At 52.3% G+C, this 23,712-nt stretch overlaps 1 protein-coding gene across 1 annotated transcript; it reads right to left on the bottom strand.

Annotated features, from left to right (window-relative positions):
* Positions 1–15,199: 15,199 nt before the first annotated feature.
* On the bottom strand, positions 15,200–15,916 carry LOC137815813 (uncharacterized). Its single transcript, XM_068618926.1, has one exon. It carries the CDS (start codon positions 15,914–15,916, stop codon positions 15,200–15,202), a length of 717 nt encoding a protein of 238 aa, XP_068475027.1.
* Between the last annotated feature and the right edge of the window lie 7,796 nt (positions 15,917–23,712).

The following is a 23,712-nucleotide window of genomic DNA, read 5'->3' as shown; positions in this document are numbered from 1 at the left end:
GATCTACTGGATGAGGTCAGGGAAGAGGCGAGATTGAAAGCTGAGGCGGTGAAGAGAAGGATTGAATGAAGATACAACTCGAAGGTGATGCCAAGACAGTTTAGAGAAGGCGACCTCGTGATGAGGAAAGCCCACCAGTACGAGATGGAGAATAAACTGTCGCCCAAGTGGACGGGGCCGTTCAGAATAACCGAGGCGCTCGGGAACGGCGCCTACCGCTTAGAGACATTGGAAGGAGGGGCGATTCCTCGCACTTGGAACGCTACGCACCTCAAGTTATATTACAGTTGAGAACTTTGTAAGTAAAGATAAACACGAAGTTACATTGCAATGTCTCTGTTAAAACAGTTTGAAGGGGGCACTCTTTTTTCCCTAAGGAGGGTTTTTAACGAGGCCACCCAATAAAGAGAAGTTTTCAAAAAGTTTAAGTTGTTTCAGATTGCATGCCTGTTGTTTTTAGAAAGTTTTGAAGAAAGACCTTGTCACTTATACGTGACTTAAGGCAAGTTAAAGATATATTGCATGCTTTCTAAAAGGTTTTAAGTCCTCATCGTTTTTCGGCGATCGGAGGCATCAGTTAAAGTTTTAAGTCATCATCGTTTTTCGGCGATCGGAGGCATCAGTTAAAGTTTTAAGTCCTCATCGTTTTTCGGCGATCGGAGGCATCAGTTAAAGTTTTAAGTCCTCATCGTCTTTCGGCGATCGGAGGCGCAAGTTAAAGTCAAAGTCCTCATCGTCTTTCGGCGATCGGAGGCACCAGTTAAAAGACCTCAACGCCCTCGCGCGTCCTGAGGCGAGTTAAAGACCTCCTCGCCGTCGAGCGAGTGCAGGCGAGGAAGAGCGAAAAGTCCTCAGTGTTTCTGGGGGCGAGAAGATGTAACCCCTGGGGCAATGTAGAGGCACCAGTGAAAAGTCCTCAGTGTTTCTGGGGGCGAGAAGATGTAACCCCTGGAGCAATGTAGAGGCACCAGTGAAAAGTCCTCAGTGTTTCTGGGAGGGAGGAGATGTAACCCCTGGGGCAATGTAGAGGCACGATTTAAAGACCTTCTCGCCCATGAGCGAGTTCAGACGAGTTAAAGACCTTCTCGCCTACGAGCGAGTTCAGACGAGTTAAAGACCTTCTCGCCTACGAGCGAGTTCAGGCAAGATAAAATCCTTCTCGTCTCGAACGAGTTCGGGTATGGTGTAAAGGGTGGAAGAAGTTTGGAAGGTGGCTAAGGAAGGTTCGAAGAGAGCGCCTAGCCACCCGGTCTTTTGTTCTGAAGATCAGGAAGATAGAGAAGGATCCGAAAGGCGCCTCTACCCCAGATAAAGAACAATGGCCAAGGTATGAAGCCAGAAAGAAGCTGATATCGCCAAGAGTCTCGGGCGACCAGAAAGAGTTCAAACAGTGGCGAGAAAGTTAAAAACCCGTTTTGATGAAGAAGATCGGGTGAAGCGATGTTTTAAGCCAGTAGTTGAGTTAAAGTTCGTTGCTTGAAGAGTAATTTTACGCTAAGGTTAATTGCCTTAAGATTACGAGTTGTTAAAGTGATTATTATTTGAAGTTGAAGTGGCTCGAAGCAGTTAAGTGTATGATTGCGCTTATGAAATTACTAAGTCATTTCTCTGAAGTAAATCGCGCAAGGAAAGTTAAAACAGTTAAAGAAGTCATAAGAGGAAATACACAGACTTTGCCATTGAAATAAGTATCAGTTCAAAAACACATATACAGGAAAATATGAAGTTTATTACAATTACATACAAAGAAAAAGCATAAAGGTGGTGGATGAGGGGAAATTGATCAGTCTTCAGCGGGAACCACTTTCCCATCCACCACCTCATTGTTAAGGGACACCATGCTGAGATCCAGATCGGGGAACAAGCAGGCGAACTGTTCCCGTGCAGCCTCGAATCCAGCAGCCAGAATTTGGGCAGAACTCAGATTAAGCTCTTCAATCTGTTTCTTGAGTTCTTCAGTTTGTTCCTTCAGCCCCTTGTTCTGCTGCTCCAGCTCTTCAGCTTGCTTCTTGAGTTGTTCAATGGTTCCTTGAGCTTGAAGAAGGTCTTCAGCAACCTTCTTGGATTCTGCTTGCACTTGGCCCAATTCAGCAGCGATTTTCCCCTTCTCTGTGTTGGCTTCAGCAAGTTTCGCCATGGTGTCGTCCCTTTCTTTTTCCACCTTTCCCAGGAAGATCTCTCGATCAGCTGACCTCTGCTCCAGTTTCTTCACCTTGGCGGCGTCAGTTTTTATTAAGGCCTCTAGGTCAGCCACCCTAACGTGATAAGGTACAATCTTGCTTTCCAGGTCAATCTTCTCTTGAGCCAGAAGCTGCACCTTGTGGTGTAGATCGGTGGCCTCCTTGCGCGCCAACCGGAGCTCGGTGCTCATCGCATCTTCTACTCGGGAGTGTTCAATCTCCGCGAGTTTCAAATTGAAGGACAACTTCTCCACCTCAACCCTCATAGTGCTATTCTCAGTTCGAAGGTTGAAGAGGTCATCCTGGAGCTTCCTGGTGGAGCTCTCCACAGCTCTAGATATAATGGTGGGGAAGTCCTCTGCCATCATCTTCAGTTTGGCCGAGAAAGGCTCCCACATCCTTGTGACCTCGAGAGAGAGGCTTGCTGGTGGAGGCACCGGGTGGGCCTGTTGTTGGCTCTCGCCGCCACCTTCTTTAGTTGGTTGCTCAGCAGGTGCTTCTTGGCGCGGTGGCGACGTCGGGGATTCAGTAATCAGAATTGGAGAGGTATGGGCAACCTCATCCCTGATTGGAGCAACGTCTGCGGCTGAGGCATTTGAAGGAGGACCCCCTCCAGCTGTTGCACAAGGCGTGGAGGCGCTTGGGGGATCCTCCATGAAGTTTGGCTCGGGGGCCTCAACCGCAGGTGGCGCAGTTGCCAATGGAATTGCTTGGACTGGTGAGGCAGGAGCTGGCGGAGGAGGCAATGTTGGAGGTGGAGCAGGCGTGGATGGCGGTGTTGATGTCGGAAGAGGGGGTGGAGCAGGTGGTGAAGAAGGTGCCACCCTCATCCTCTTCGTAACAAGGCCATCTTCAGTGGCCTCGTCGTCTTCCTCCTCCTCCTCGTGGACTACTTGGGGAGCTTTCCTCTTGGGTTTTCTGAGGACAAGCTTCTTGCGTTGAGTGGCGGGTTGGACATCGGGAGGTGAGGGGCCCTTGGGTGGCGATCGGCCCTGTGCGGCGGCGATCTCCACCACCGAGTTTGGCACGGTTTGTGAACCCGATGCAAACCCGTGGGTTCGGGTGAGCGCCCTCAGTTCAGCGAGCTTGCCCTGGCCCAACATATTATCTGCATAGAGCAAAAATGCATGGGTTAGTTCAGAGAGAAAATAAATGCATAAGGCAATATGCAGCAAAGCAGATAAAGGGTGCAGAAAAATAAAACCAAAGTCTTGCGCACAACGCACAAGACGCCCAGAAACAGTTAACAGAAGCAGTATTAGAACAAGAACTTAAACGTTCTAACCTATTCGAACTTCGAGTTGGTCCTCGAAGAACTCGAAGCAGATGAGTGTGGTGGTGAGGAAGGTGATGTTGGCGTCCGCCACACTCTTCCAGAAGAAACAGAGATCTCTGTCCAAAGCGCCCATGCTATCAGGACTTCTGGGTCTCCTGAAGCTGCTTTTGGACTCTTTGTTCCCCTTGTTTACCCAGTACAAGGGGAAACCGTCGAGCAAGGAAGCGTCCTTGTCGTTGGGGCGTATCTGGACAAACTTGCCCTTCCAGTCTTTATAGGATTGCTGGAAGATGGAGAGGATCGACCTCCCAGCAATCCCGTTCAAGCTAACCCACAGGCGATCTCCTGGGTGCTTGGCTTAAAAAAGAAACAAGAAGACATCCACAGATGCTGGCAACCCCAGGTGGTCGCACATGACTTGGAACGCCCGCACAAACGCCCAACTGTTGGGATGAAGCTGGGCGGCGGCGATGTTGAGCTCGGTGAGAAGCTCCCTCTCAAAGCGAATGAAGGGAAACCTGAGTTTCACCTTCTTGAATAAAGTTGTGTAAACGAAACAGAAGGGCCCATTGTTGCTCGCCTTGTCGTCGGTGCAAACTGGCAGGCCAGGGGGGCAAGGTAGCACTGTCATCTTCTCGTCGTGCTCCTTGTGGAATGATTGGTGAGGCTCATCCCCCTTCGTCAATCGCAGAACTGCCCCAGCAGTGTTCACATGAAGATGTTTCCCCCAACAGGGTCGAGTTGGCCCAGGGATACAGTTTTTTGAAGTCTGGTGGGGGGACGGAGGCTCTTCCGGTGACAGGCGGAGTAGCCTGGGCCGGGTTGGGGCGGGAAGGTGCAGGCCTCTCAGCCTGAGAAGACGAAGCGCCGCGTGCTCGCGGTGGGTCGTGTGCTTGTGAGGAAGGGTTTCGTGATGAAGGAGGAGGATTTGGGGTGATCTTTGAGCGAGTCATTGTTGAAGCTGCAAAGGAAAGGAAAAATGATCAAGGTTCGCAGAGGCTGACTCGATCATGGGAGAAGGGTGAAAAACGAACGAACGTAGGTTCGTTGCAACGATTGACGAAGCCCTAAGTTACGAGAAAGGAGAAATGGAAAAGACAACCCACAGCGTATGCACCAGACAGTTAAAGGATGATGCGAATCGGTTAAAATGCAGGAAAAACCAGCAGAAGAAGGAAAGGAAGTACCTTTTGATGATCGGAAGAGTGATGGAAGAAGTTGGTGATTCAGGAAGTTGAAGAACGTTGAGAGCTTTTTTGCAGAAGAAAGTTGGAGCGTTTGAGAATACGAAGAAAAGTGATGGAACAGTGGAGCGAAAATGGGTTTAAGGGTTTTTCGAAATGGGTTTGGGAAGCGCAAACGTTAACTGAAGGTAACCGTTGATGAAGCCACGTGTCGAGCGATGGGTGAGGTGTTTGGTGGAGCGTCAGAAAAGCAGAAAGTACAACCGCTTGAAATTCTGCGCCAGAGCCACGTAGATCGATATTGACGTGACTCTTTTAGTCTTTTCGCTGGACAAGTCTTCGCTTAAGACTGAGGGGCTTGTGTACCGCCCTGGTAGTCGGATGTGATGACGTGGCATCAAGCTACAGTATCGGCATGTTGACAAGACGCCAGGTTGGCAGAAGGGAAAGAAGTCGGGGGGCTCGTGAAGTCGCCGGTTATTAAGTTGGCGTGTTCCGATCTCCAGCATACCAGAACCGGCGATCACCGGGTAAAGATGAAGTCGCCAGATGTAAACTCAGGCGACCAAGTGCTTGGAGATCGCCGAAGCAAGCACATCGCCGAAGATGAAGGTGGTGCAGATTATGAAGGCGGCCGGCGAGACCACAGGGAAGGTGTACGAAGGCACCCTAACTCGCCAATCCTAGTAAAGATCGCACTCCAAGTTAGCTATGCACTGGGCAGTACCATGCATAGGTAACTTAGCCAAAAGAGAGTCAGAAGCAGCGCCCAAGTCAGGGAGGCTCCAGATGGTGGCACGTGTACGACTGGATGCGAGCCACGTGTCCAGGTCTGTAACTGCCAGGAGAGAGAAAGTGGCCAGGTATTTAAGGGTTCCCCAACGAACTCTTGAGGTACGCACGTTCAGATTATACTCTTCACGCTTGCGACTTCTTGAGCATACTGTGAGAGAGAACATTGCACGGTTCCTTGAGAGTTCTTGAGTGTTATTGATCTTAGTATTTGGTGGTTCGGTCACTGACTTGGGCGTTGGAGTGCGATCGGCCGCTGCGGCGCCGCTCTGTTCTTTTGCAGGTTCTTGAGGTGGATCGCGACGATGGACGGAGGTAGAAGCGGTGCACACGTCGATCCAAGTTTGACGAGGCAAGTTCCAGCGTTCTGGTCAACAGGCAGGATCACAAACAAACGCTTCATCCTTGGAATGATGGGAAGATACCACATAACCTTCATTGGCGGTCCATGCTATTCTATATCTTCAATAGTATCATCATCTTTTTGTATAAAATTATAACGTGATAACCCACACCTCAGACAACTTTTCAACAATTCAAAATCTTTCTGGTATAATACACAATCATTTGGACATGCATGTATCTTTTTATACTCCATACCCATTGGACAAAGAATCTTTTTGGCCTCATAATTACTGTACCGTCCCGTATCCGGGCGTTGACAAAGTCAAGGTCAAAGTCAACTCCTGGAGTCAAAGTCAACACAAGGCGTCGCCTAGGTGAAGAGACGCCAAGTGCCAGCGTCGCCAAGAGGAAGCGTCGCCAAGGCAAGGCGTCGCCTAGGTGAAGGCGTCGCCAAACCAGGGCGTCGCGAAGATCAAATATCACTAAGGCAAGGCAAACACAGTGTGGTTCCCCGATACCCATGGGTAGGAAAGACCATGGAGGGAGCGACGCTGTGGGAAGGCCTCAGGTCCCGATGATCCGGGGGAGTGATAAAGAGAAGAGAAAGGTGGCTTCAAGGCCACAGTGACAGCACCAGTGTAGGGCAGCCTGACTCGTGAAGTACCCCTGCCGCCCCAGAGACGCCTTTGGGACAGATACGACTCAAGAGGAGGGTCACGCCCAGGGTAGCCGGGTGCAGGGTACGAGAGGAAGGCAGATACGCTCTCAAAGTGAGTGACTAGATGATTGGGGGCATGAGTTGGCACCCAAAAAGTCACCCCTTGCGCAGTAGCACTCCCAAGCAGGAGGACTCACACGTAGAAACGTCCCCAGATGGGGTCATGGCGCTGTGAGGCCCTCCACGTGTACGACAGCCAGGTCAGAATAGAAACACCATTTAGTCAGGTACCAGGTAATTAAAGTCATTTAATACAGTTTCTGTTTCGAGCGTTTAAGGTACTATAAAGGCTCCCAAGCGTTTCAACGTCTTAAATGCGCCACGTTTTCTAATTAGACGCGTTAATTTAGTGCGTTACGTTTTATGAATAAAAGCGCTTTAAGGCGCTTTAAATGCTTGGGTAGTTTAAATAGCGCCGAGAATGTTGGGAACGGGGTTCGAACTTTTGGCAAATTTTCCAGAAACACTCTTGATCCTGTCGACAACTCAAGCGTGGAGGAATTGCCTTGTCGCTCCTTACCCCGCCTATGGCAACTGTGCTATCTGCAAGAGTGCTCTTAGAACCTTCTCTGGGAACTTCAAATGCAACCTACAAAACACATAGACGGCGCCTCTAGCGGTCGTTTGCACTCCAACGCTCAAGTTAGGTCACAGAATCACTAACTAAAAAAAATGTGTGTGTATCTCTCTCTGATTCCCTCTTTTTATTCTCTCTGTGTTTGTGCCTAACAGAATTCTGTTACGCTATTCTCTGCGTGTGTCAGAATTCTGTTATGCTTTTATGCGAAAACGTACCACAATCAGTGAAGACGTGGGTGTCTGTGTTTTCTGTCTGTACCTTTCATGACACGGAGTGCACCTTTATCTGGGTCGCGCCCCTCTCAGACAGTGACACGTGGAGGCATGCAACTCACATCTAACCGTTCATGTGCCACTACCTGAAGGGCTCTAGCGCATCTCTTTGTGCGCCTAAGTTATTCCCTTGCAGAGTAACTTAGTGCGTTTCTTCCATCTGGTGAATCGCTCATTCCCAAGAGAACGCCGAGTGTGGTTGGACTAGGCACACTCACCAAGCATTGCTCTCTGCATACACGATTTCCCCTTCACGATGTCATGCACGTAATGGGTTGAGAGAGTCACCAATCACTGACTGGTTTACTAACTCCCTCAGGCCACTCTCGTGCACGATTATACCGGCGAGGAGCTCTTCTTTCTCTGAGGTATGATCATGCGAGGTCCATGCATAACGCTCTCGCTGGGAATCTCAGTCCCGGTTTAACTGCGTGTAACACGAAACCCCGATGACCATGCACCCGATGACTAATCGGTGCTCTATTGCTTCTCGCGTTCTCCCCCGGGGTTTTTATCTTGGAACTGATCTGTCGGTGGTCACTCGGTTATTGACCACCGATCACCATACCGGGTGATCTCCTCCCTGATCTCTCTGTCACCTGATCCACGTGTCACCCTGCGAGTGGTCCACGTGGTTACCTGCTGCTGACGTCATTCACTATCGATGACCGACCGGATCAACTCTAGTCGCTTGCTCGAGCCTTGAGGTTACGCACAAGGGACTAGGGAAAGATTTTTGCTAGGACGAGAAAATATACACCAAACACAGTTTCCTTTTTACCACCTTCAGAGTGCCATACGCGGTGCTCCGATACGGAGCTGCATAGTTTTTGGTGTTTCTTGCTGGCTGACTTGAGCGTCGGAGTGCAAACGGCCGCTAGGGCGCCCTTTTGTCCTTCTTTGCAGGAATCCACAAGTGATCAATGGGAAGGAGTCCCTAGCAGACGGTCGAGGTTGCGCACGAAGACGTCCCAGGTCAACCGGACGGAACATTTGGCGCCCACCGTGGGGCCGATATAAAACATCTGTCCCATCACAAATTTGAGAAGATCTACCAAGTTATAGCAACGTTGGAGGAGGTTTGAAAAGACCGTGACAATGGCCACCACAAGACGGGGAACTGCACGCGCGGCCCCAGCAGAACTATCCATGCAACAGGGCCTGGAGATAATGTGGGGGCTGCAGGAGGATATGGCGGAGTCGAAACTGGAACAGGAACGCATGCAAGCAGATCTCGAAGCCTCGCATGAGAGGAATGAAGAGCTCCGCCGTGTAAATGAGGAGTTGCACCGGGGTCTGCGAAATAATCGGGGGAAACGTGAACATGATGAGATGGATAACCACTCCCCGCCAAGGGAGTTTTCCACTCCCTTCTCGCAGGAGATTCTGGATGCAGTGATCCCGAACACGTTCGCGGGGCCCAAGGTGATCTTCACCGGGATGGAGGACCCTGAGACGCACCTCGCTGCATTTGACACACAGATGGTCCTGGTAGGCGGCTTTGACGCTGCCAAGTGCAAGCTCTTTATGTGCACCTTGACTGGGATGGCTATGGACTGGTTTATCAGCTTACCGGACGGTCATATCACCTCTTTCCGACAACTGTCACAATTTTTCAGGGAACAATACCTAGCAAACAAGGCCCCGCCGCCGGTCTCCTACGATTTGTTTGATGTGAAACAGTATCAAGGGGAGACCCTAAAGGAATACATCAATCGCTTCGGGGCCCAGGTAGTAAAGGTTGGTACGATAGAGGAACCTATGATTGTGTACGCGTTCGTGAAAGGCGTATGCCCCGGCCCTTTTGGGGAATCCATCATTCGCAACCGCCCTAGGACTTTTGCTGAACTACGGCGTCGGGCGGTAGAACATATCGATTCTGAGGGAGAGGTGTGCGTGAAGCGCACCAGCGTCGTACCCTCGCGCCCAAGGGGACCGACGCGAGCTCAACCCGCCAGGGTCAATGAGACCACGACGGGAAGGAAGAAACCAGATGGGAGACGCCCCGACAAGGCCAAAAAGCCCCAGCCCCGGGGTCCAGCGGGAGGCGATCGCCCGGCCAGAGAAAGAACGAGGCCGGCGATACAATTTTGTGGTGGAATTGAAGGACCTGATCGCCGTGCCTAATATAGCTGAGAGATTGAGGCGACCGGCGAAGTCCAATAAGGTGTTGGGGCCTCGGAAAGACTCTTGGTGTGAGTTCCACGAGGCTTTCGGTCACCACATTGATAACTGCCTGTCGTTGGGTTACCAGCTGGATGAGCTGGTGAGAACCGGGTTTTTGAAGGATTATGTCGCAGAACCCACAACGACCGCCACCTTGCCGCCGCCAGCGGAAGAACAAGCACACGAGACGCCGGTTCTCGGCGAGGTCCATACCATAGCTGGAGGATTTTCCGGCGGAAGACCCACCGCCTCCCAGCGAAAGAAATACGCGAGGGGGGTCAACTCGATCGAAAAAAGAATCTCGGGTGAGCCGTGGGAGTCGGACCTCGTATTCACGAGAGGGGATCTCCGAGACGTGGTGCCGCACGACAATGACCCCGTGGTCATTTCAGTTGTCACAACTGGGAGAAAGGTGCACAGAGTTCTTGTCGACCAGGGAAGTTCAGCAGACGTCATGTTCTGGTCGACATTCAATAAGTTGCGGTTATCCCCCGACCTTTTGAGGCCCTACACAGGGTGCCTGTATGGGTTTGCGGACAACCAGGTGGAAGTCCGAGGCTACCTGGAGTTGAGGACTACGTTAACGGACGGAGAGGCCTCGCGTACCGAAAGCATCCGGTACTTGGTCTTGAACGCCAGCTCCCCTTACAACATCTTGTTGGGCAGGCCGGCGTTGAACCGGTTGAACGCAGTAGCCTCCAAACGCCATATGAAGATGAAGCTGCCGGACCTCAGTGGCAAGGTGATAGTCATCAAGTCAGATCAGGAGGAGGCAAGGAAATGCTATGAGAACAGCCTGAAAACGAAGAGAGGCGTGTTCATGGTGTATGAGCGTCCGCCGTGTGCAGACACGACGATGATTGAGGCGACGCCCGCTGCGTCGACGCCTAACGAGGCCGTACCCGCGAGGGCGACGCCAGAAACAGATGCACCCATGGAGGAAGGCCCTGACGACGCGGTGACCGTGGAAGAGGCGGCGCCCGTCGAGGATGATAGCAGGGAACAACCGGCGGCTAACGCCGTGGAGAGGGAGATTGGCGGCAAAACCGAGGATGATAGCGGAACTCTCACCAGGAGGTGAGCAAGAGGTGGAGGTGGGCTCGCAGTGGTTGCTCTCGGTTGATGGCTCTTCCAACCAACAAGGGAGTGGTGCGGGAATAGTCTTGGAGGGACCCAACGGCGTACTGATTGAGCAAGCTCTACGCTTCGCCTTCAAGGCAAGTAATAATCAGGTGGAATACGAAGCCCTGATAGCAGGAATGCTCCTGGCCAAGGAGATGGGCGTGCAGAACCTCCTGGTGAAAAGCGATTCCCAGCTGATTACGGGGAAGGTGTCAGGTGAGTTCCAGGCGAAGGACCCACAGATGGCGCGTATCTAAGATACGTCTAACTATTGAAGGGAGCATTTAACGCTCTTGAGCTGATACATGTCCCAAGGGAGCAGAATGCCAGAGCCGACCTGCTTGCCAAGCTGGCCAGCTTAGGCAAGGGGGGTAGGCAGAGGACAGTGATCCAAGAGACGCTCAAAGCTCCACGTAAATTCGTGGAAGATAACAGGGTGGATGTCCTCCAGATCTGTACATCAAGAGAGAGTCCAAGGAATCATCGCTCTCTGACCCAAGATACGCTGAAGACGCCCCGCATCAGCACGTACGCGGATATGCCTGAAGAAGGAAGGCAAATGCAGGTATGTGTCCTAGCCGAGGGAGACACCTGGATGACGCCATACAAACGGTACCTGGCGGATGGGGCTCTCCTAGTGGAGCCAGAAGAGGGTAAGAAGGTCAAAAGAAATGCCGCAAGATATACTCTGGTGGATGGAGTGTTGGTCAGGCACGGGTTCACTCACCCTATCCTAACGTGTGTAAGTGGCGACGAGTGTACCAGGATAATGGCGGAGCTCCACGAAGGCATTTGCGGGAGCCACGTAGGGGGAAGGTCCTTAGCCTCCAAGGTGATATGCGCAGGGTTCTTCTGGCCAACAGTAAAAGAGGACTGTCCGCGACACGCCCAGCGCTGCAGGCAATGCCAAAAGCACGCTGACTGGCACAAGGTGCCGCCAGAAGAACTGCGATCCATATATGGCCCGTGGCCTTTTCATACATGGGGAATCGACATCCTGGGCCCGTTCCCACTGGCGATAAGACAGATGAAGTATTTGATCGTTGCCATCGAGTACTTCACCAAGTGGATAGAGGCAGAGCCCGTGGCACAGATTACTGCGCACAAGGTACAACACTTTGTGTGGAAGAACATTGTGTGCCGCTTTGGCGTACCTAGGCGCTTGATATCCGATAACGGGACCCAGTTTGCCAGTCAGCAGTTGAGAAATCTGTGCGCTGAGATAGGTATCAAGCAAGTGTTCACGTCAGTCAAACACCCCCAGACCAACGGGCAAGTGGAGTCAGCAAACAGAGTTTTGCTGAGGGGGTTAAAGAGAAGGTTAGAGAAGGCCAAAGGGGCGTGGGCGGAGGAAGTTCCAAGGATCGTATGGGCATACCACACCACTCCCCAATCTTCTACCATAGAGACGCCTTTCAGTTTGGTGTACGGGTCGGACGCGATGATCCCGGTAGAAATACATGAAAGCTCACCACGTTTTCAAAACTTTGTGGTGGAGGAATCCAACGAAGAAAGGCGGGTAAACCTGGATCTACTAGACGAAGCCAGGGAAGAAGCCAGAATAAAAGCTGAAGCGGTGAAGAGAAGAGTAGAGCGACAATAAAGCCCTAAGGTAAAGCCGCGACAGTTTCAGATTGGCGACCTAGTTATGAGGAAAGCTCACCCATACGAGCTGGAGAATAAGTTGTCTCCCAAGTGGATCGGACCCTTCAGAGTTACCGAGGCTAAGGGCAACGGTTCGTACAGCCTAGAGACCTTGGAAGAAGGTCCCATCCCGCGCAGTTGGAATGCAGCCAACCTGAAGTTTTATTTTAGTTGACTTATGTAAAGCAGCTATGTAACAGTTTTGTTAAAGGGGACGCTATTTTTCCCTTTCCGAGGTTTTTTAATGAGGTCACCCAAATAAAAGAAAAAAAAAAGTTTGAGAAAAAACCGTGCCTTGGTTCTCAGTCTTTATCTTTCTCCGTTTGAAGTAGCGTGAGGCGTCGCTAGTAAAAGGGGCGTCGCCAAGAAAAAAGGCGCCGCCAAGAAGATAGGCGTCGCCAAGAAAGAAGGCGTCGCCAAGAAAGAAGGCGTCGCCAAGAAAGAAGGCGTCGCCAAGAAAGAAGGCGTCGCTAAGAAGAAAGGCGTCGCCAAGAAGAAAGGTGTCGCCTGAGTGCAGGCGCCGCTAAGAAACATGACGGAGGAAAAGCGCACAATATATGAGACGTATGCAAAGTAAAGCGGCGTTACAAAAACCAAGTATGGTATAGTAAAGTTGATGTTACAAGCAGTGTTCGATACAAATGGGAGTAATGCGAATAGGGCAAACATTACAACTCATACAAAAACACAAACGAACAACTTTTCAGTGGCCATCGGTGTCAACACGGGAAGAAGACGAAGCCCCGCTCTCAGTCCGCAGAGCTCGGGTAAGTCGTGACCTCCGCTCTTGGTTTATTTTCGAACCTGCACCAAGGGAGATGAATGTGTAATGCGGAAGCAATAAAGGCGGAAGTTTCTAGGGCAGTGACTCATACATATATACTTTCCGAGAGTTCCAGCGTTGAACTCCAAACTGATCAAGGTGGCAGAGTCAAAACCTCCCACCTCAGCGAGAATCCGGCAAACCACCTGGTCATTCGGGGCTAGCTTCTTGAAGGGTTTGGATTTGAGGGCCCTCGTCTCCCTCACCCAGTACAGTGGAAAACCATCCAGGGCGGAGGGAACGAGGTCAGAGCAGCAGATCTTGAAGAACCGGCCTTTCCACCCAGTGAATGAGTTTTGGAAGGGGGTCAGGAGAACTCTGCCAGGAACGTTACTGAGAGTTACCCAGAGGTTGTTCCTTTGCCTCTTCACCTCGAAGAAGTGAAGAAAGATGTCAACCGAGGGTGCACAACCCAGAAACCCGAAAAGGATGTCAAAGGCCTTGACAAAAGCCCAGCTGTTGGGATATAACTGGGCCGGAGCGGCATTGATCTCCGTCAGCAGTTCCTTCTCGAACCTGGAGAAGGGCAGGCGCACGCCGATGGTTTTGAAAACCACCTGATAGAAGTAAAAGAAGGGGACCCCGTCGTTGGCTCGTTCGTCTCCACACACTGGCTCCCCTAGAGTGCAAGGGAGCACAGCAATGTCGTCGTCGTGCCTCCTCGCGAAGGCACGGTGATTATAGGAGCATGAATCCCCTTTGTGTTCCCTTATGGCCCTGGTGGAGAGTAAGCATGAGCATTCGTCAAGAAGCTCGCTCGAAGCCCAAGCATACAGGTCCTTGGGGTTGACCCTGGGGGCAGTAGCACGAGAAGACATTCTTGAACTGAATCAGGGAGGTTCGAAGGCGTGTGGCCCACTGGTAACGCAAGGGTAAAACGCTGGTGGGAATGAATACTGGAAGAACTCTTCGCGAGAAGAGAAAGGGTGCAAGTAGAAAGGGTGCAAATAGTTTACGAAAAGCGCAAAAATGATGAGGACAGTTTCAAAGCTTTGAAGAATCAAATATTGCGGTTAGAGCGCCAAACGACGCAAATGGAAGTATTGTAGTTATAGCGCTAAACGACGCGAATGGATGGACCGCACGATCGAGCCACGTGGCGGAAGATGGAAGGATGGCCCTGACACCCCTGGTTAAACTCAGAAAACGTCGTATCGACAGAATGCCCAAGGGTACGATGCGCCGTCGAGAGCGGGTCAGGGGCACAGTAGGAGTCAGAATCAAGTCGAGTGACTGAACGTCCCATCAGCCATGTAAGAAGTGCCACGTGGATAGCACAGGCGAAGCCCTAAGCTCTTCGCCATCCTCAGGCGTCGACCAGGGCCAAAGTAAAGATAACGCCCAAGGCGACGCCAGCATGAGACGCCCGAGGCGTCGCCAGGAAAGGCACAAAAGGCGACGCCAGCATGAGACGTTGCGGGCATCGCCAACCCAAGTATCAGCAGTGCCGCCTCCCCGATACCCACAGGTAGGAAAGACTGTGGAGGGAGACGAAATCGAAGAGGTCAAAGCTAGTTTAGTGGCGTCGCCTCCCCGATACCCACAGGTAGGAAAGACTGTGGAGGGAGACGAGATCGCCAAAAGCCAGCGAATCACTGGCAGGGTTGTTCCCCGATACCTATGGGAAGGAAAGACCATGGAGGGAACGACCCCCACCCCCCAGAGCACTCGGCGTTTTTAGACACCCGGGGACGATACGGCGCTGCTGTAGCGGGCCTCTCCTTAGGCGTGGGCGCCGGGCACTAAGAATCAAGGGACGGATCGCTTTGGTGTTAGAGACACCCCGTGGACGATACGGCCCCATTAGGCAAGCCTCTCCATGGGCGTGGGCATCGACGCGTGACCTTCCCCAGACATACAAGGCCGCCCAACACAGTGAAAGAAACGGGTATAGTACAGGCAAAACAACCGAAGCACGTGAAGGCAAAGAACGAAAGTAAAATCACACAGGCGAAATTCTATATCGCAATGGCACGAAAGTAATCATGCAAAAACCCAAAGTTGTAACGAAAGTGCAGACAATTCAAAGAATTACAAGTTTATCAAAGAAGGTTAAAACAAGTGTAAAGGAATAAAGTGATGGTCGAGGGTGGCGGTTCAATCGTCCAGTTCCAGGGGCACGACTTTTCCATCAACAATGTGGTGAGTGGAATCGCAGTTGGAAATGTCGAGCCCCGGATTCATGCAGACAGCTTGGGCCAGAGCCTCCTGGAATCCCTCCTCGAAAGTTCCCGCCATGTCCTGGATGAGGGTCTTTTTGTCCTTCTCTAGCTCCTCAATGGTGGCATCCCCAGAAGCTACCTGCTTCTCCAAAGCCTCCTTCTCCACACGGAGTCGGCTGACCTCGACTTGCAGTTTGTCGTAGTCAACCTGGAGAAGGCCCATAGCTTTGGCCTGGGTAGCCATTTCCCCTTCCATCCGCTCCATTCCGTCAGCTTGCTCACAGCAGCGGTCCTTCAAGTCCTTTTGAACTTCTTCGTAAGCTTCGACTATGTCTTGAAGGCTCGTTACCTGAACTTTGAGGGCGACTTCCCGAGCGTAGAAGTCGGCCTGAAGCTCCACCGCCTCTGCCAGTTGTTCTTCAGCCTCTGCTTTGGACTCCTGCGCCTGCTTCAGGGTGGTTTGGTAAGCTTCGTTTTGACGTCCCAGAATCTTCTTTTTCTCCTCCAGGGCAGCTACCCTTGTTTCCAAGGCCTGGAGGGTTTGAGTTTGCAGAACAGCGTTTCTGGCCTGGGTGCGCCATTCAAGGGCCACCGCCAAGAAGGCCTCCAAGTAGAAAGGCATGCCCTCCTTCCTATCGGAGCCCTCTGGCATTGTTCCACGACTGAAGCCCCTCATCAGATGCATAATTTGAGGAGGGATGGCGATAAAATCGGGGGCGGCAGCGATGGGGGCAGGAGAAGCAGAGACCTCTGCCGGTGGCGGAGGTGGAGCAGACTCGGCGCCTTCGCCTATATCCTTTTGGACGGTTGTGGGGGGAAGGGAAGTAGCGCTGGGAGGGTTGTCCCTGAAAGAATCCTCTCCCTGGGGCCACGCCGCCGGTAGGAGGGGAACCCTTGCAGATTTCCTCCTCTTGAAGGGTGCCACGCCATCCGAGTCTTCATCGTCGGATATGATCTCCAAGACCCGTTTCCCTTTGTCGAGGGGGTTGGGGCCGGCGATGAGGCCACGGCCATAGGAACGACATCAATGGGCAGAGGAGAGCCGGGAGTCTGAAGCGCCTCAGGGCTACGTGGGGACGGTGAAGATGAGCCTAGTGGAGCTTCAGTAGGGGTCGGTGGTGGCAGAGGCAGGGTTGATGGGGGTTTGGGTCAGCAGCAGAGGCGGAAGAGGCGCCCGCTTTGGCAGCACGAGCGTCCTTTATCGCTTTCGCCAGCATCATCCTTTTGGAAGCGCCCATCACCGATCCTACATTCAGATAAACCAAGCAGCAGAAGTCAAAGCCAAAGCAATTATGCAAAATCACAAAACGCGTAGAAACGTGAGACGCGAATCACATGGTATAAGGGAAGACAGGTGAAAGAGGCCAAAGGAACAAACATCTGGTAGTAAGGTACAGATAATGAAAGATGGTAAGGGGAGGGTCTCCATACCAAAATATGTGGTCAGGGCGTGAGCGTTGTATTCGCTCGCGATGAGCTTCAATGTATCGAAGACGATCCCCAGGTCAGCCAAGGCCTTGCATACCTCCCTGTCAGTAGGGGATAGCTCATCCAGGGTTTTGGCCCTGAGCAACTTAGGGTGCTCCGTCCAGTACAAGGGAAAGCCGTCAAAGGCTGTGGGGTCGTGCTTGGCGCTGCACACCCTAAAGAATTTTCCTTTCCAGTTTTTATAGGAGTTCTGGAAGAGGGAGAGTATGATCCTGCCCGCGATGCCGGAGAAGCTTACCCAAAAGCTTTTCCCCTGTTTCTTCACTTCGAAGAAATGCAAGAAAACATCCACGGAAGGAAGGATGCCCAGGTGCCCGCAGAGAATTTGAAAGCCCCTTACAAATGCCCAACTGTTGGGATGGAGCTGGGCGGGGGCTGTGTTAATCTCAGTAAGGAGTTCCCTCTCAAAGGGCGTGAATGGGAGGCGCACCCCGACGCGTTTAAACAGCGTCTGGTACATGAAGAAGAAGGGACTCCCCTTTCTAGGTCTGTCATCCACACACACAGGTTCCCCCGGTCGGCCGGGACGAACGGAGATGTGCGCGTCATGAGTGCGGCAGAAGGCATTAAAGTTATACAAGTGGGGATCCCCACGATGATTCTCCAGGTCCTGAAAGGATGTCAGCCTGGTGCACTCGTTCAAAAGCTCGTCGGGGGCCCATGTATAGAAGGCTTTATAATTGGACTTGAGGGTCTTGGGGGAAGAACCAGACTGGGAGTTCGGGCGCGTCATGGTGTGAATAAATAGCTGGAGAAAGAAGAAAGGAAAAAGGTTTTTAACAAAGTGATGCCAAGACAGAAAAGGGTGTAAAACCCCAGGAAATACCACCCACGCGAGAAAACCCAGAAACAAGGAGAAGGGAACAGAAAAGAAAGGAGAAGCGGAAGAACACAGTAACGCATAAACGTAAACAGTCCCAGGCAGTTCAATAAACTATGCAATGCGACGAAGGAGAAGAGTCGGGATGTGCGAAAATCATACCTTTGTTGTCGAAGTAAGGGAGGAAGGAGAGCACGAAGGAAAGAGCAGGAGTTGCAGGGAAAGGGTTTGAAGGCGATGAACAGTGCGGAGATGCAGAGAGAATGGATGTAACAGTGGTGTGAGCGCGGGGTTTGGGGGTAACTTGAACGTTACATTTGCAACCCAAGAGGCGCTAATCATGAGCCATGAGATCGTGCCGCGTGTCAAAGGATTAAGCGCCCAAAGGGAGCGCAAGAGACTCTAGAGGCTGGCCGTGTGATGAGCCACGTGGCGCACGATTAAGCGTAGCCCCAAAAGGTGTTATTTTCCCCGCTTCAGAGGATGTCCAATCAGCATTAAGAGCGCCCCTATGGTTCAGAGAGTGTCACGTCAATAATTCGAGAATTGTTGAGTCAGCAGGGAATGACACGTCATCAGGGTGACACGTGGACGGCGTGGGCGAGGCCTTAGTCTCTGCGCTGAAGACAAGTCTTCGGCTTAAGACTGGGGGGCTTGTGTACCGTCCCGTATCCGGGTGTTGACAAAGTCAAGGTCAAAGTCAACGCCTGGAATCAAAGTCAACACAAGGCGTCGCCTAGGTGAAGAGACGCCAAGTGCCAGCGTCGCCAAGAGGAAGTGTCGCCAAGGCAAGGCGTCGCCTAGGTGAAGGCGTCGCCCAACCAGGGCGTCGCGAAGATCAAATATCACTAAGGCAAGGCAATCACAGTGTGGTTCCCCGATACCCATGGGTAGGAAAGACCATGGAGGGAGTGACGCCGTGGGAAGGCCTCAGGTCCCGATGATCCGGGGGAGTGATAAAGAGAAGAGAAAGGTGGCTTCAAAGCCATAGTGACAGCACCAGTGTAGGGCAGCCTGACTCGTGAAGTACCCTTGCCGCCCCCAGAGACGCCTTTGGGACAGATACGACTCAAGAGGAGGGTCACGCCCAGGGTAGCCGGGTGCAGGGTACGAGAGGAAGGCAGATACGCTCTCAAAGTGAGTGACTAGATGATTGGGGGCATGAGTTGGCACCCAAAAAGTCACCCCTTGCGCAGTAGCACTCCCAAGCAGGAGGACTCACACGTAGAAACGTCCCCAGATGGGGTCATGGCGCTGTGAGGCCCTCCACGTGTACGACAGCCAGTTCAGAATAGAAACACCATTTAGTCAGGTACCAATAAGCATATCAGTTTTTAATATAATTAATGCTTTAAAATAAAAAAGTTAAAAATAACTTACAAAATTTCCGATGATAACCTCAGATTGCTCAAAACTTGGTGCACCCGACTTTTTAATTCGGGCCCTCTTCCATTTTACATGGCAAAAAGGTGGTGATGGAGGAGAAGGGACCCCTTGTTTCCACATTCTCAGACGACGTCCCCTGTCTAGATTGCTCCTTTTCCACCCTCAGTGATTGCTCTAGTTTTCGATACCCGAAACGAGAGAGTACATGCGGGGTAACATTCTTCAAAGCTATCTCTTAAGCTTTTCTTCTGACAATCCTGTCATAATTGAAATAAACAAAGTGAATTAAATAACATAAAGGGCGTTGACCAAAGTCAAACATACGGTGGGACCCACCAAGGGGCTCCAAGGAGGAAAGTTAGTGCATTGACCGCGTTGGGCTTTGCCAAGAATGGGCGTCGCCAAGTGTGGGCGTCGCCAGGGGTGGGCGTCGCCAGGTGTGGGCGTCGCCAGGAGAGGGCGTCGACAGGTTTAAGCATCTCCCACCTTAAAGGCGACTCGTTGTCCTAAGAGAGCGTTTCGGCCCTGATGGTGCCACCCCCCGATACCCACGGGTAGGGAAGACTGTAGAGGGGGCGGCATGATAAGAGGCCACGGTACGGGCGAGGAGGCCTCGGGCCCCGGTACATCAGAACAGTAATAAAGAGAAGAGAAAGGTGGCTTCAAGGCCATTTTCCCAGTACCAGTAGGGAGTAACCTGACTCGTGAAGTACTCATGCATGACGTGTAGGATGTGGCTACCCGCGCCACCTTTGGAGAATCCCTGGGACAGATACGACCCGGGAGAGGGCCACGCCCTAGGGGTAATCCACGTCCATGGTACGAGAGGAAGGCTGATACACTCCCAGGGCGAGTGACTAGAGGCTGGGGCGCATGAGTTGGCACCCAGGTAGTCACCCCTTGCGCCTGATTCACTTCGAGGAAGGAAGACTTACACGCTGGGATTTCCCTAAGTTGGGTTACAGCATCGTAAGACCTTCCACGTGGAGCTGCGCTTAAGTCAGAGAAGCCACGTGGCAGTATGCCTTGAAACCCAAGGTATATAAGCTTTTCTGAAAGATTCGTAAGGTACGTTCTAATCATTTGCACGCATACACACTGTACGCACGAGTGATTTGAGCACCAGAGAGAAGTTCGTTAGAATACAGTTACGCGCCTTCAGAACATCGCAGCTACGGTGTTCCGATACGGAGGTGCGTGGTGTTTTCTACCTACTGACTTGATCGTCGGAGTGCAAACGGCCGCGAGGACGCCCTTTGTTCTCTCTGTTTCAGGTACTCACGGCGGTGTAGGGTGAAAATCTGGAACCAAGACGAAGGTGTCCTTGATACGCGAGTCACAGCTACGCACGAAGCACATTCTGGTCAACCAGCGGGAACATCTGGCGCCCACCGTGGGGCCGATCTAAAACATCAGTTCCACCGCAAGTGCTAAGAGGTTCAGTAGCAGTTTTTGAGAAGTTTTCCAAGAATCTTGCAAAATCCACCGTTCATCTTGAAGTTTACGCAGTCCCACCGATTGCTTTCGGTCCAGCTCAAGTTTTCGCTGTTCGTAGTTGAAGTTTGCTTAGTTCTACCGTTTGTTCGTGGTTTGCTCAGTTTTCACCGATCGTTCTTCAGTTTGGCTCAGTTTCTACCGTTTCTTTTCGGTCTTGATTAGTTCCAACAGTTCGTTCCCCAGTTTTCTTGAGTTTCTACCGGCCGTTTGCGATTCCCCTCGTTTTCACCGAAGGATTTTCAAGAACCACTGTTACAGTTCGAAGTTCTTCAAGAAACTGCAAGAATGAGGACAACAAGGCAAAGTTCGACGCGCGCTGAGAGCGGTGACATGACCATGCAGCAGGTCATGGATATGATGCAAGACCTGCAGCAAGCGATGGCGGCATCAAAGGTTGAGCAAGAGCGTATACAGGCGGATCTGGCGGCATCGCAGGCAAGGAATGAAGAGTTGTGCAGCGTGAATGAGGAGTTGCGCTGCGAGTTGCGCAACCACCCTGGGATTCATGAAGCGGAGGATCGTGAATGTTTCACGCCACCCAGGGAGTTCTCCACACCGTTCTCGCAGTCGATCATGGAGGCGGTGATCCCTCACACGTTCGTAGGTCCCAAGGTGACTTTCACGGGGATGGAAGACCCCGAAGCGCACCTCACTGCGTTCCACACGCAGATGATGCTAGTAGGTGGCTCCGACGTCGTGAGGTGCAAGCTCTTCATGAGCACGTTAACTGGAATGGCCATGAACTGGTTTATCAGCCTTCTAGACGGCCACATCACTTCCTTCGCACAGCTCTCACAGCTGTTTCGTGAACAGTACATAGCGAACCGGGCTCCTCCACCGGTATCGTATGATTTATTCAACGTGAAGCAGTATCAAGGCGAAACCTTGAAAGAATACATCAATCACTTCGGGGCGCAGGTGGTGAAGGTTGGCACCACGGAGGAGCCGATGATCGTCTACACGTTCAGAAAGGGGATGTGCCCTGGACCATTCTGTGAGTCAATCATCAGAAGCCGCCCCCAAAGCTTTGCAAAAATAAGGCGTCGCGCGTTGGAGCACATCGCCACAGAGGGCGAGGTGTGCGAGAAGCGCACAAGCGTTGCACCCGCACGCCCAAGAGTTCCACCAAGCGTTCGAGCATCACATCAACAACTGCTTGGCGTTGGGCCATCAGTTGGACGGGTTGGTAAAAAGTGGGTTCCTGAAGGACTATCTGGCTGGGTCTTCTACAGCCGCGACCCTGACAGTACCAGAAGAGGATCAGGCACACGAGATGCCGATCCATGGACAAGTACACACCATCTCTGGTGGCATCTCAGGAGGAGGAGGCATTGCCTCTCAGCGCAAGAGGTACGTGCGATCGGTTAATGCAGTAGCTCAGGAAGGATTGGATGACCCGTGGGAGTCAGACTTGGTGTTTACGAAGGCTGACCTACGCGACGTCGTCCCCCATGACAATCACCCCGTGGTCATTTCGGTCGTCACCGCTGTCAGAAGGGTACACCGAGTCCTCGTGGACCAGGGCAGCTCCGCCGACGTCATGTTCTAATCCACATTCAACAAGCTACAGTTGTCCCCTGACCTGCTGAGGCCATACACGGGATGTCTGTATGGGTTCGCAGGGGACTAAGTGGAGGTACGTGGCTACCTGGAGCTGAGGACGACGTTTACAGATGGAACGGCATCACGTACCGAGAGCATCCGACACCTAGTCGTGAACGCCAATTCAACCTACAACATTTTGTTGGGAAGGCCTGCGTTGAATAGGCTAAGGGCAGTGGCTTCCACACGCCACATGAAGATGAAGTTGCCAAATCTTAGTGGCCGGGTTATCGTGATCAAGTCAGATCAGGAGGAGGCCCGGAAGTGCTATGAGAATAGCCTAAAAACAAAAAGGGGAGTGTTTATGGTGGTGGAGCGACCGCCCAATGCAGATACGCCTATGGAGGTGGAGCCTTTGGAGGAGGCGGAACCCGTGGAGGCGGCGCCTGTCGAGTCCGTGCCCGCGGGGGAAGCGCTTAGGGAGGCGGCACCCTTAGAAGGATCACATGGGGAGGCCTCGCCCATGGAAGAAGTACTCGGGGAGGCCTCCCCCATGGAGGGAGTATCCGTGGAGGCCTCGCCCGCAGAGGGCGACGCCTAGAAGAGAAGGTCGTGGAGGTGAGTCTCGCGTTGAGAGCGCTCGGGACAGGCGACCCGAGCCGGTAGAAAATGCGGTTGAAAGGCAGATTGGGGGGAAGATCTTCAAGGTGGGGCGACTGCTGAGTCAAGAAGAGCGGGACGAGGTGGCGGCGATAATTTCGCACCACCTGGACGCATTCGCATGGTCCGCCTCAGACATGCTGGGCATCGACCCAGATTGTCTGTGCCACCATCTCACCATGGACCCCAAGGTCCGTCCTGTACGACAGAGGAGGAGGAAGTTCAACGAGGAGAGGCGCCTCGTCGTGCAGGAAGAAACGAAGAAGTTGTTAAGCGCCGGACACATCTGGGAAATCTAGTACCCTGAGTGGCTGGCCAATGTTGTCTTAGTGAAGAAGGCGAATGGGAAGTGGAGAATGTGCATCGACTTCACAGACCTGAACAAGGCGTGCCCCCAAGATTCGTATCCACTGCCCAGCATCGACGCGTTGGTGGACAGCGCCTCGGGCTGCAAGATGCTGAGCTTCTTGGATGCATTCTCGGGGTACAATCAGATCAAGATAAATCCACGTGATGAGAGTAAAACGGCATTCATGACCGAGACGTGTAGCTACTGCTACAAGGTCACGCCGTTCGGACTAAAGAATGCAAGCACCACCTATCAGAGACTGATGGATAGGATCCTCGCACCTATGCTAGGTAGAAACGTGCAGGCCTATGTTGATGACATGGTGGTGACCTCCCAGGAAAGAGGGCGACACCCAGCTGACCTGGAAGAGCTGTTCGCCACAATAGCTACGTACCGCCTCAAGCTGAACCCGGAGAAGTGCATTTTTGGGGTCGAGGCGAGGAAGTTCTTAGGTTTCATGCTCACCGAGCGGGGGATAGAGGCGAACCCCGACAAGTGTGCGGCGATCCTAGCGACGAGGAGTCCCGCCTCGGTGAAAGAAGTGCAGTAGCTAACGGGGCGCATTGCGGCCTTGTCGAGGTTCGTATCTGCTAGTGGAGATAAAGGCCACCCATACTTTCAGTGCCTGAAAAGGAACAGCCGCTTCGTGTGGACAGAGGAGTGTGAGACAGCTTTCCTCAGCTAAAGGAGTACCTAGCGACGCCTC

Source organism: Phaseolus vulgaris, chromosome 1, assembly GCF_000499845.2.
Source record: "Phaseolus vulgaris cultivar G19833 chromosome 1, P. vulgaris v2.0, whole genome shotgun sequence".
Taxonomy (NCBI): Eukaryota; Viridiplantae; Streptophyta; class Magnoliopsida; order Fabales; family Fabaceae; genus Phaseolus; species Phaseolus vulgaris.
The sequence above is the reverse complement of the archived record's forward strand: the minus strand, read 5'-3'. Positions and strand labels throughout refer to the sequence as shown.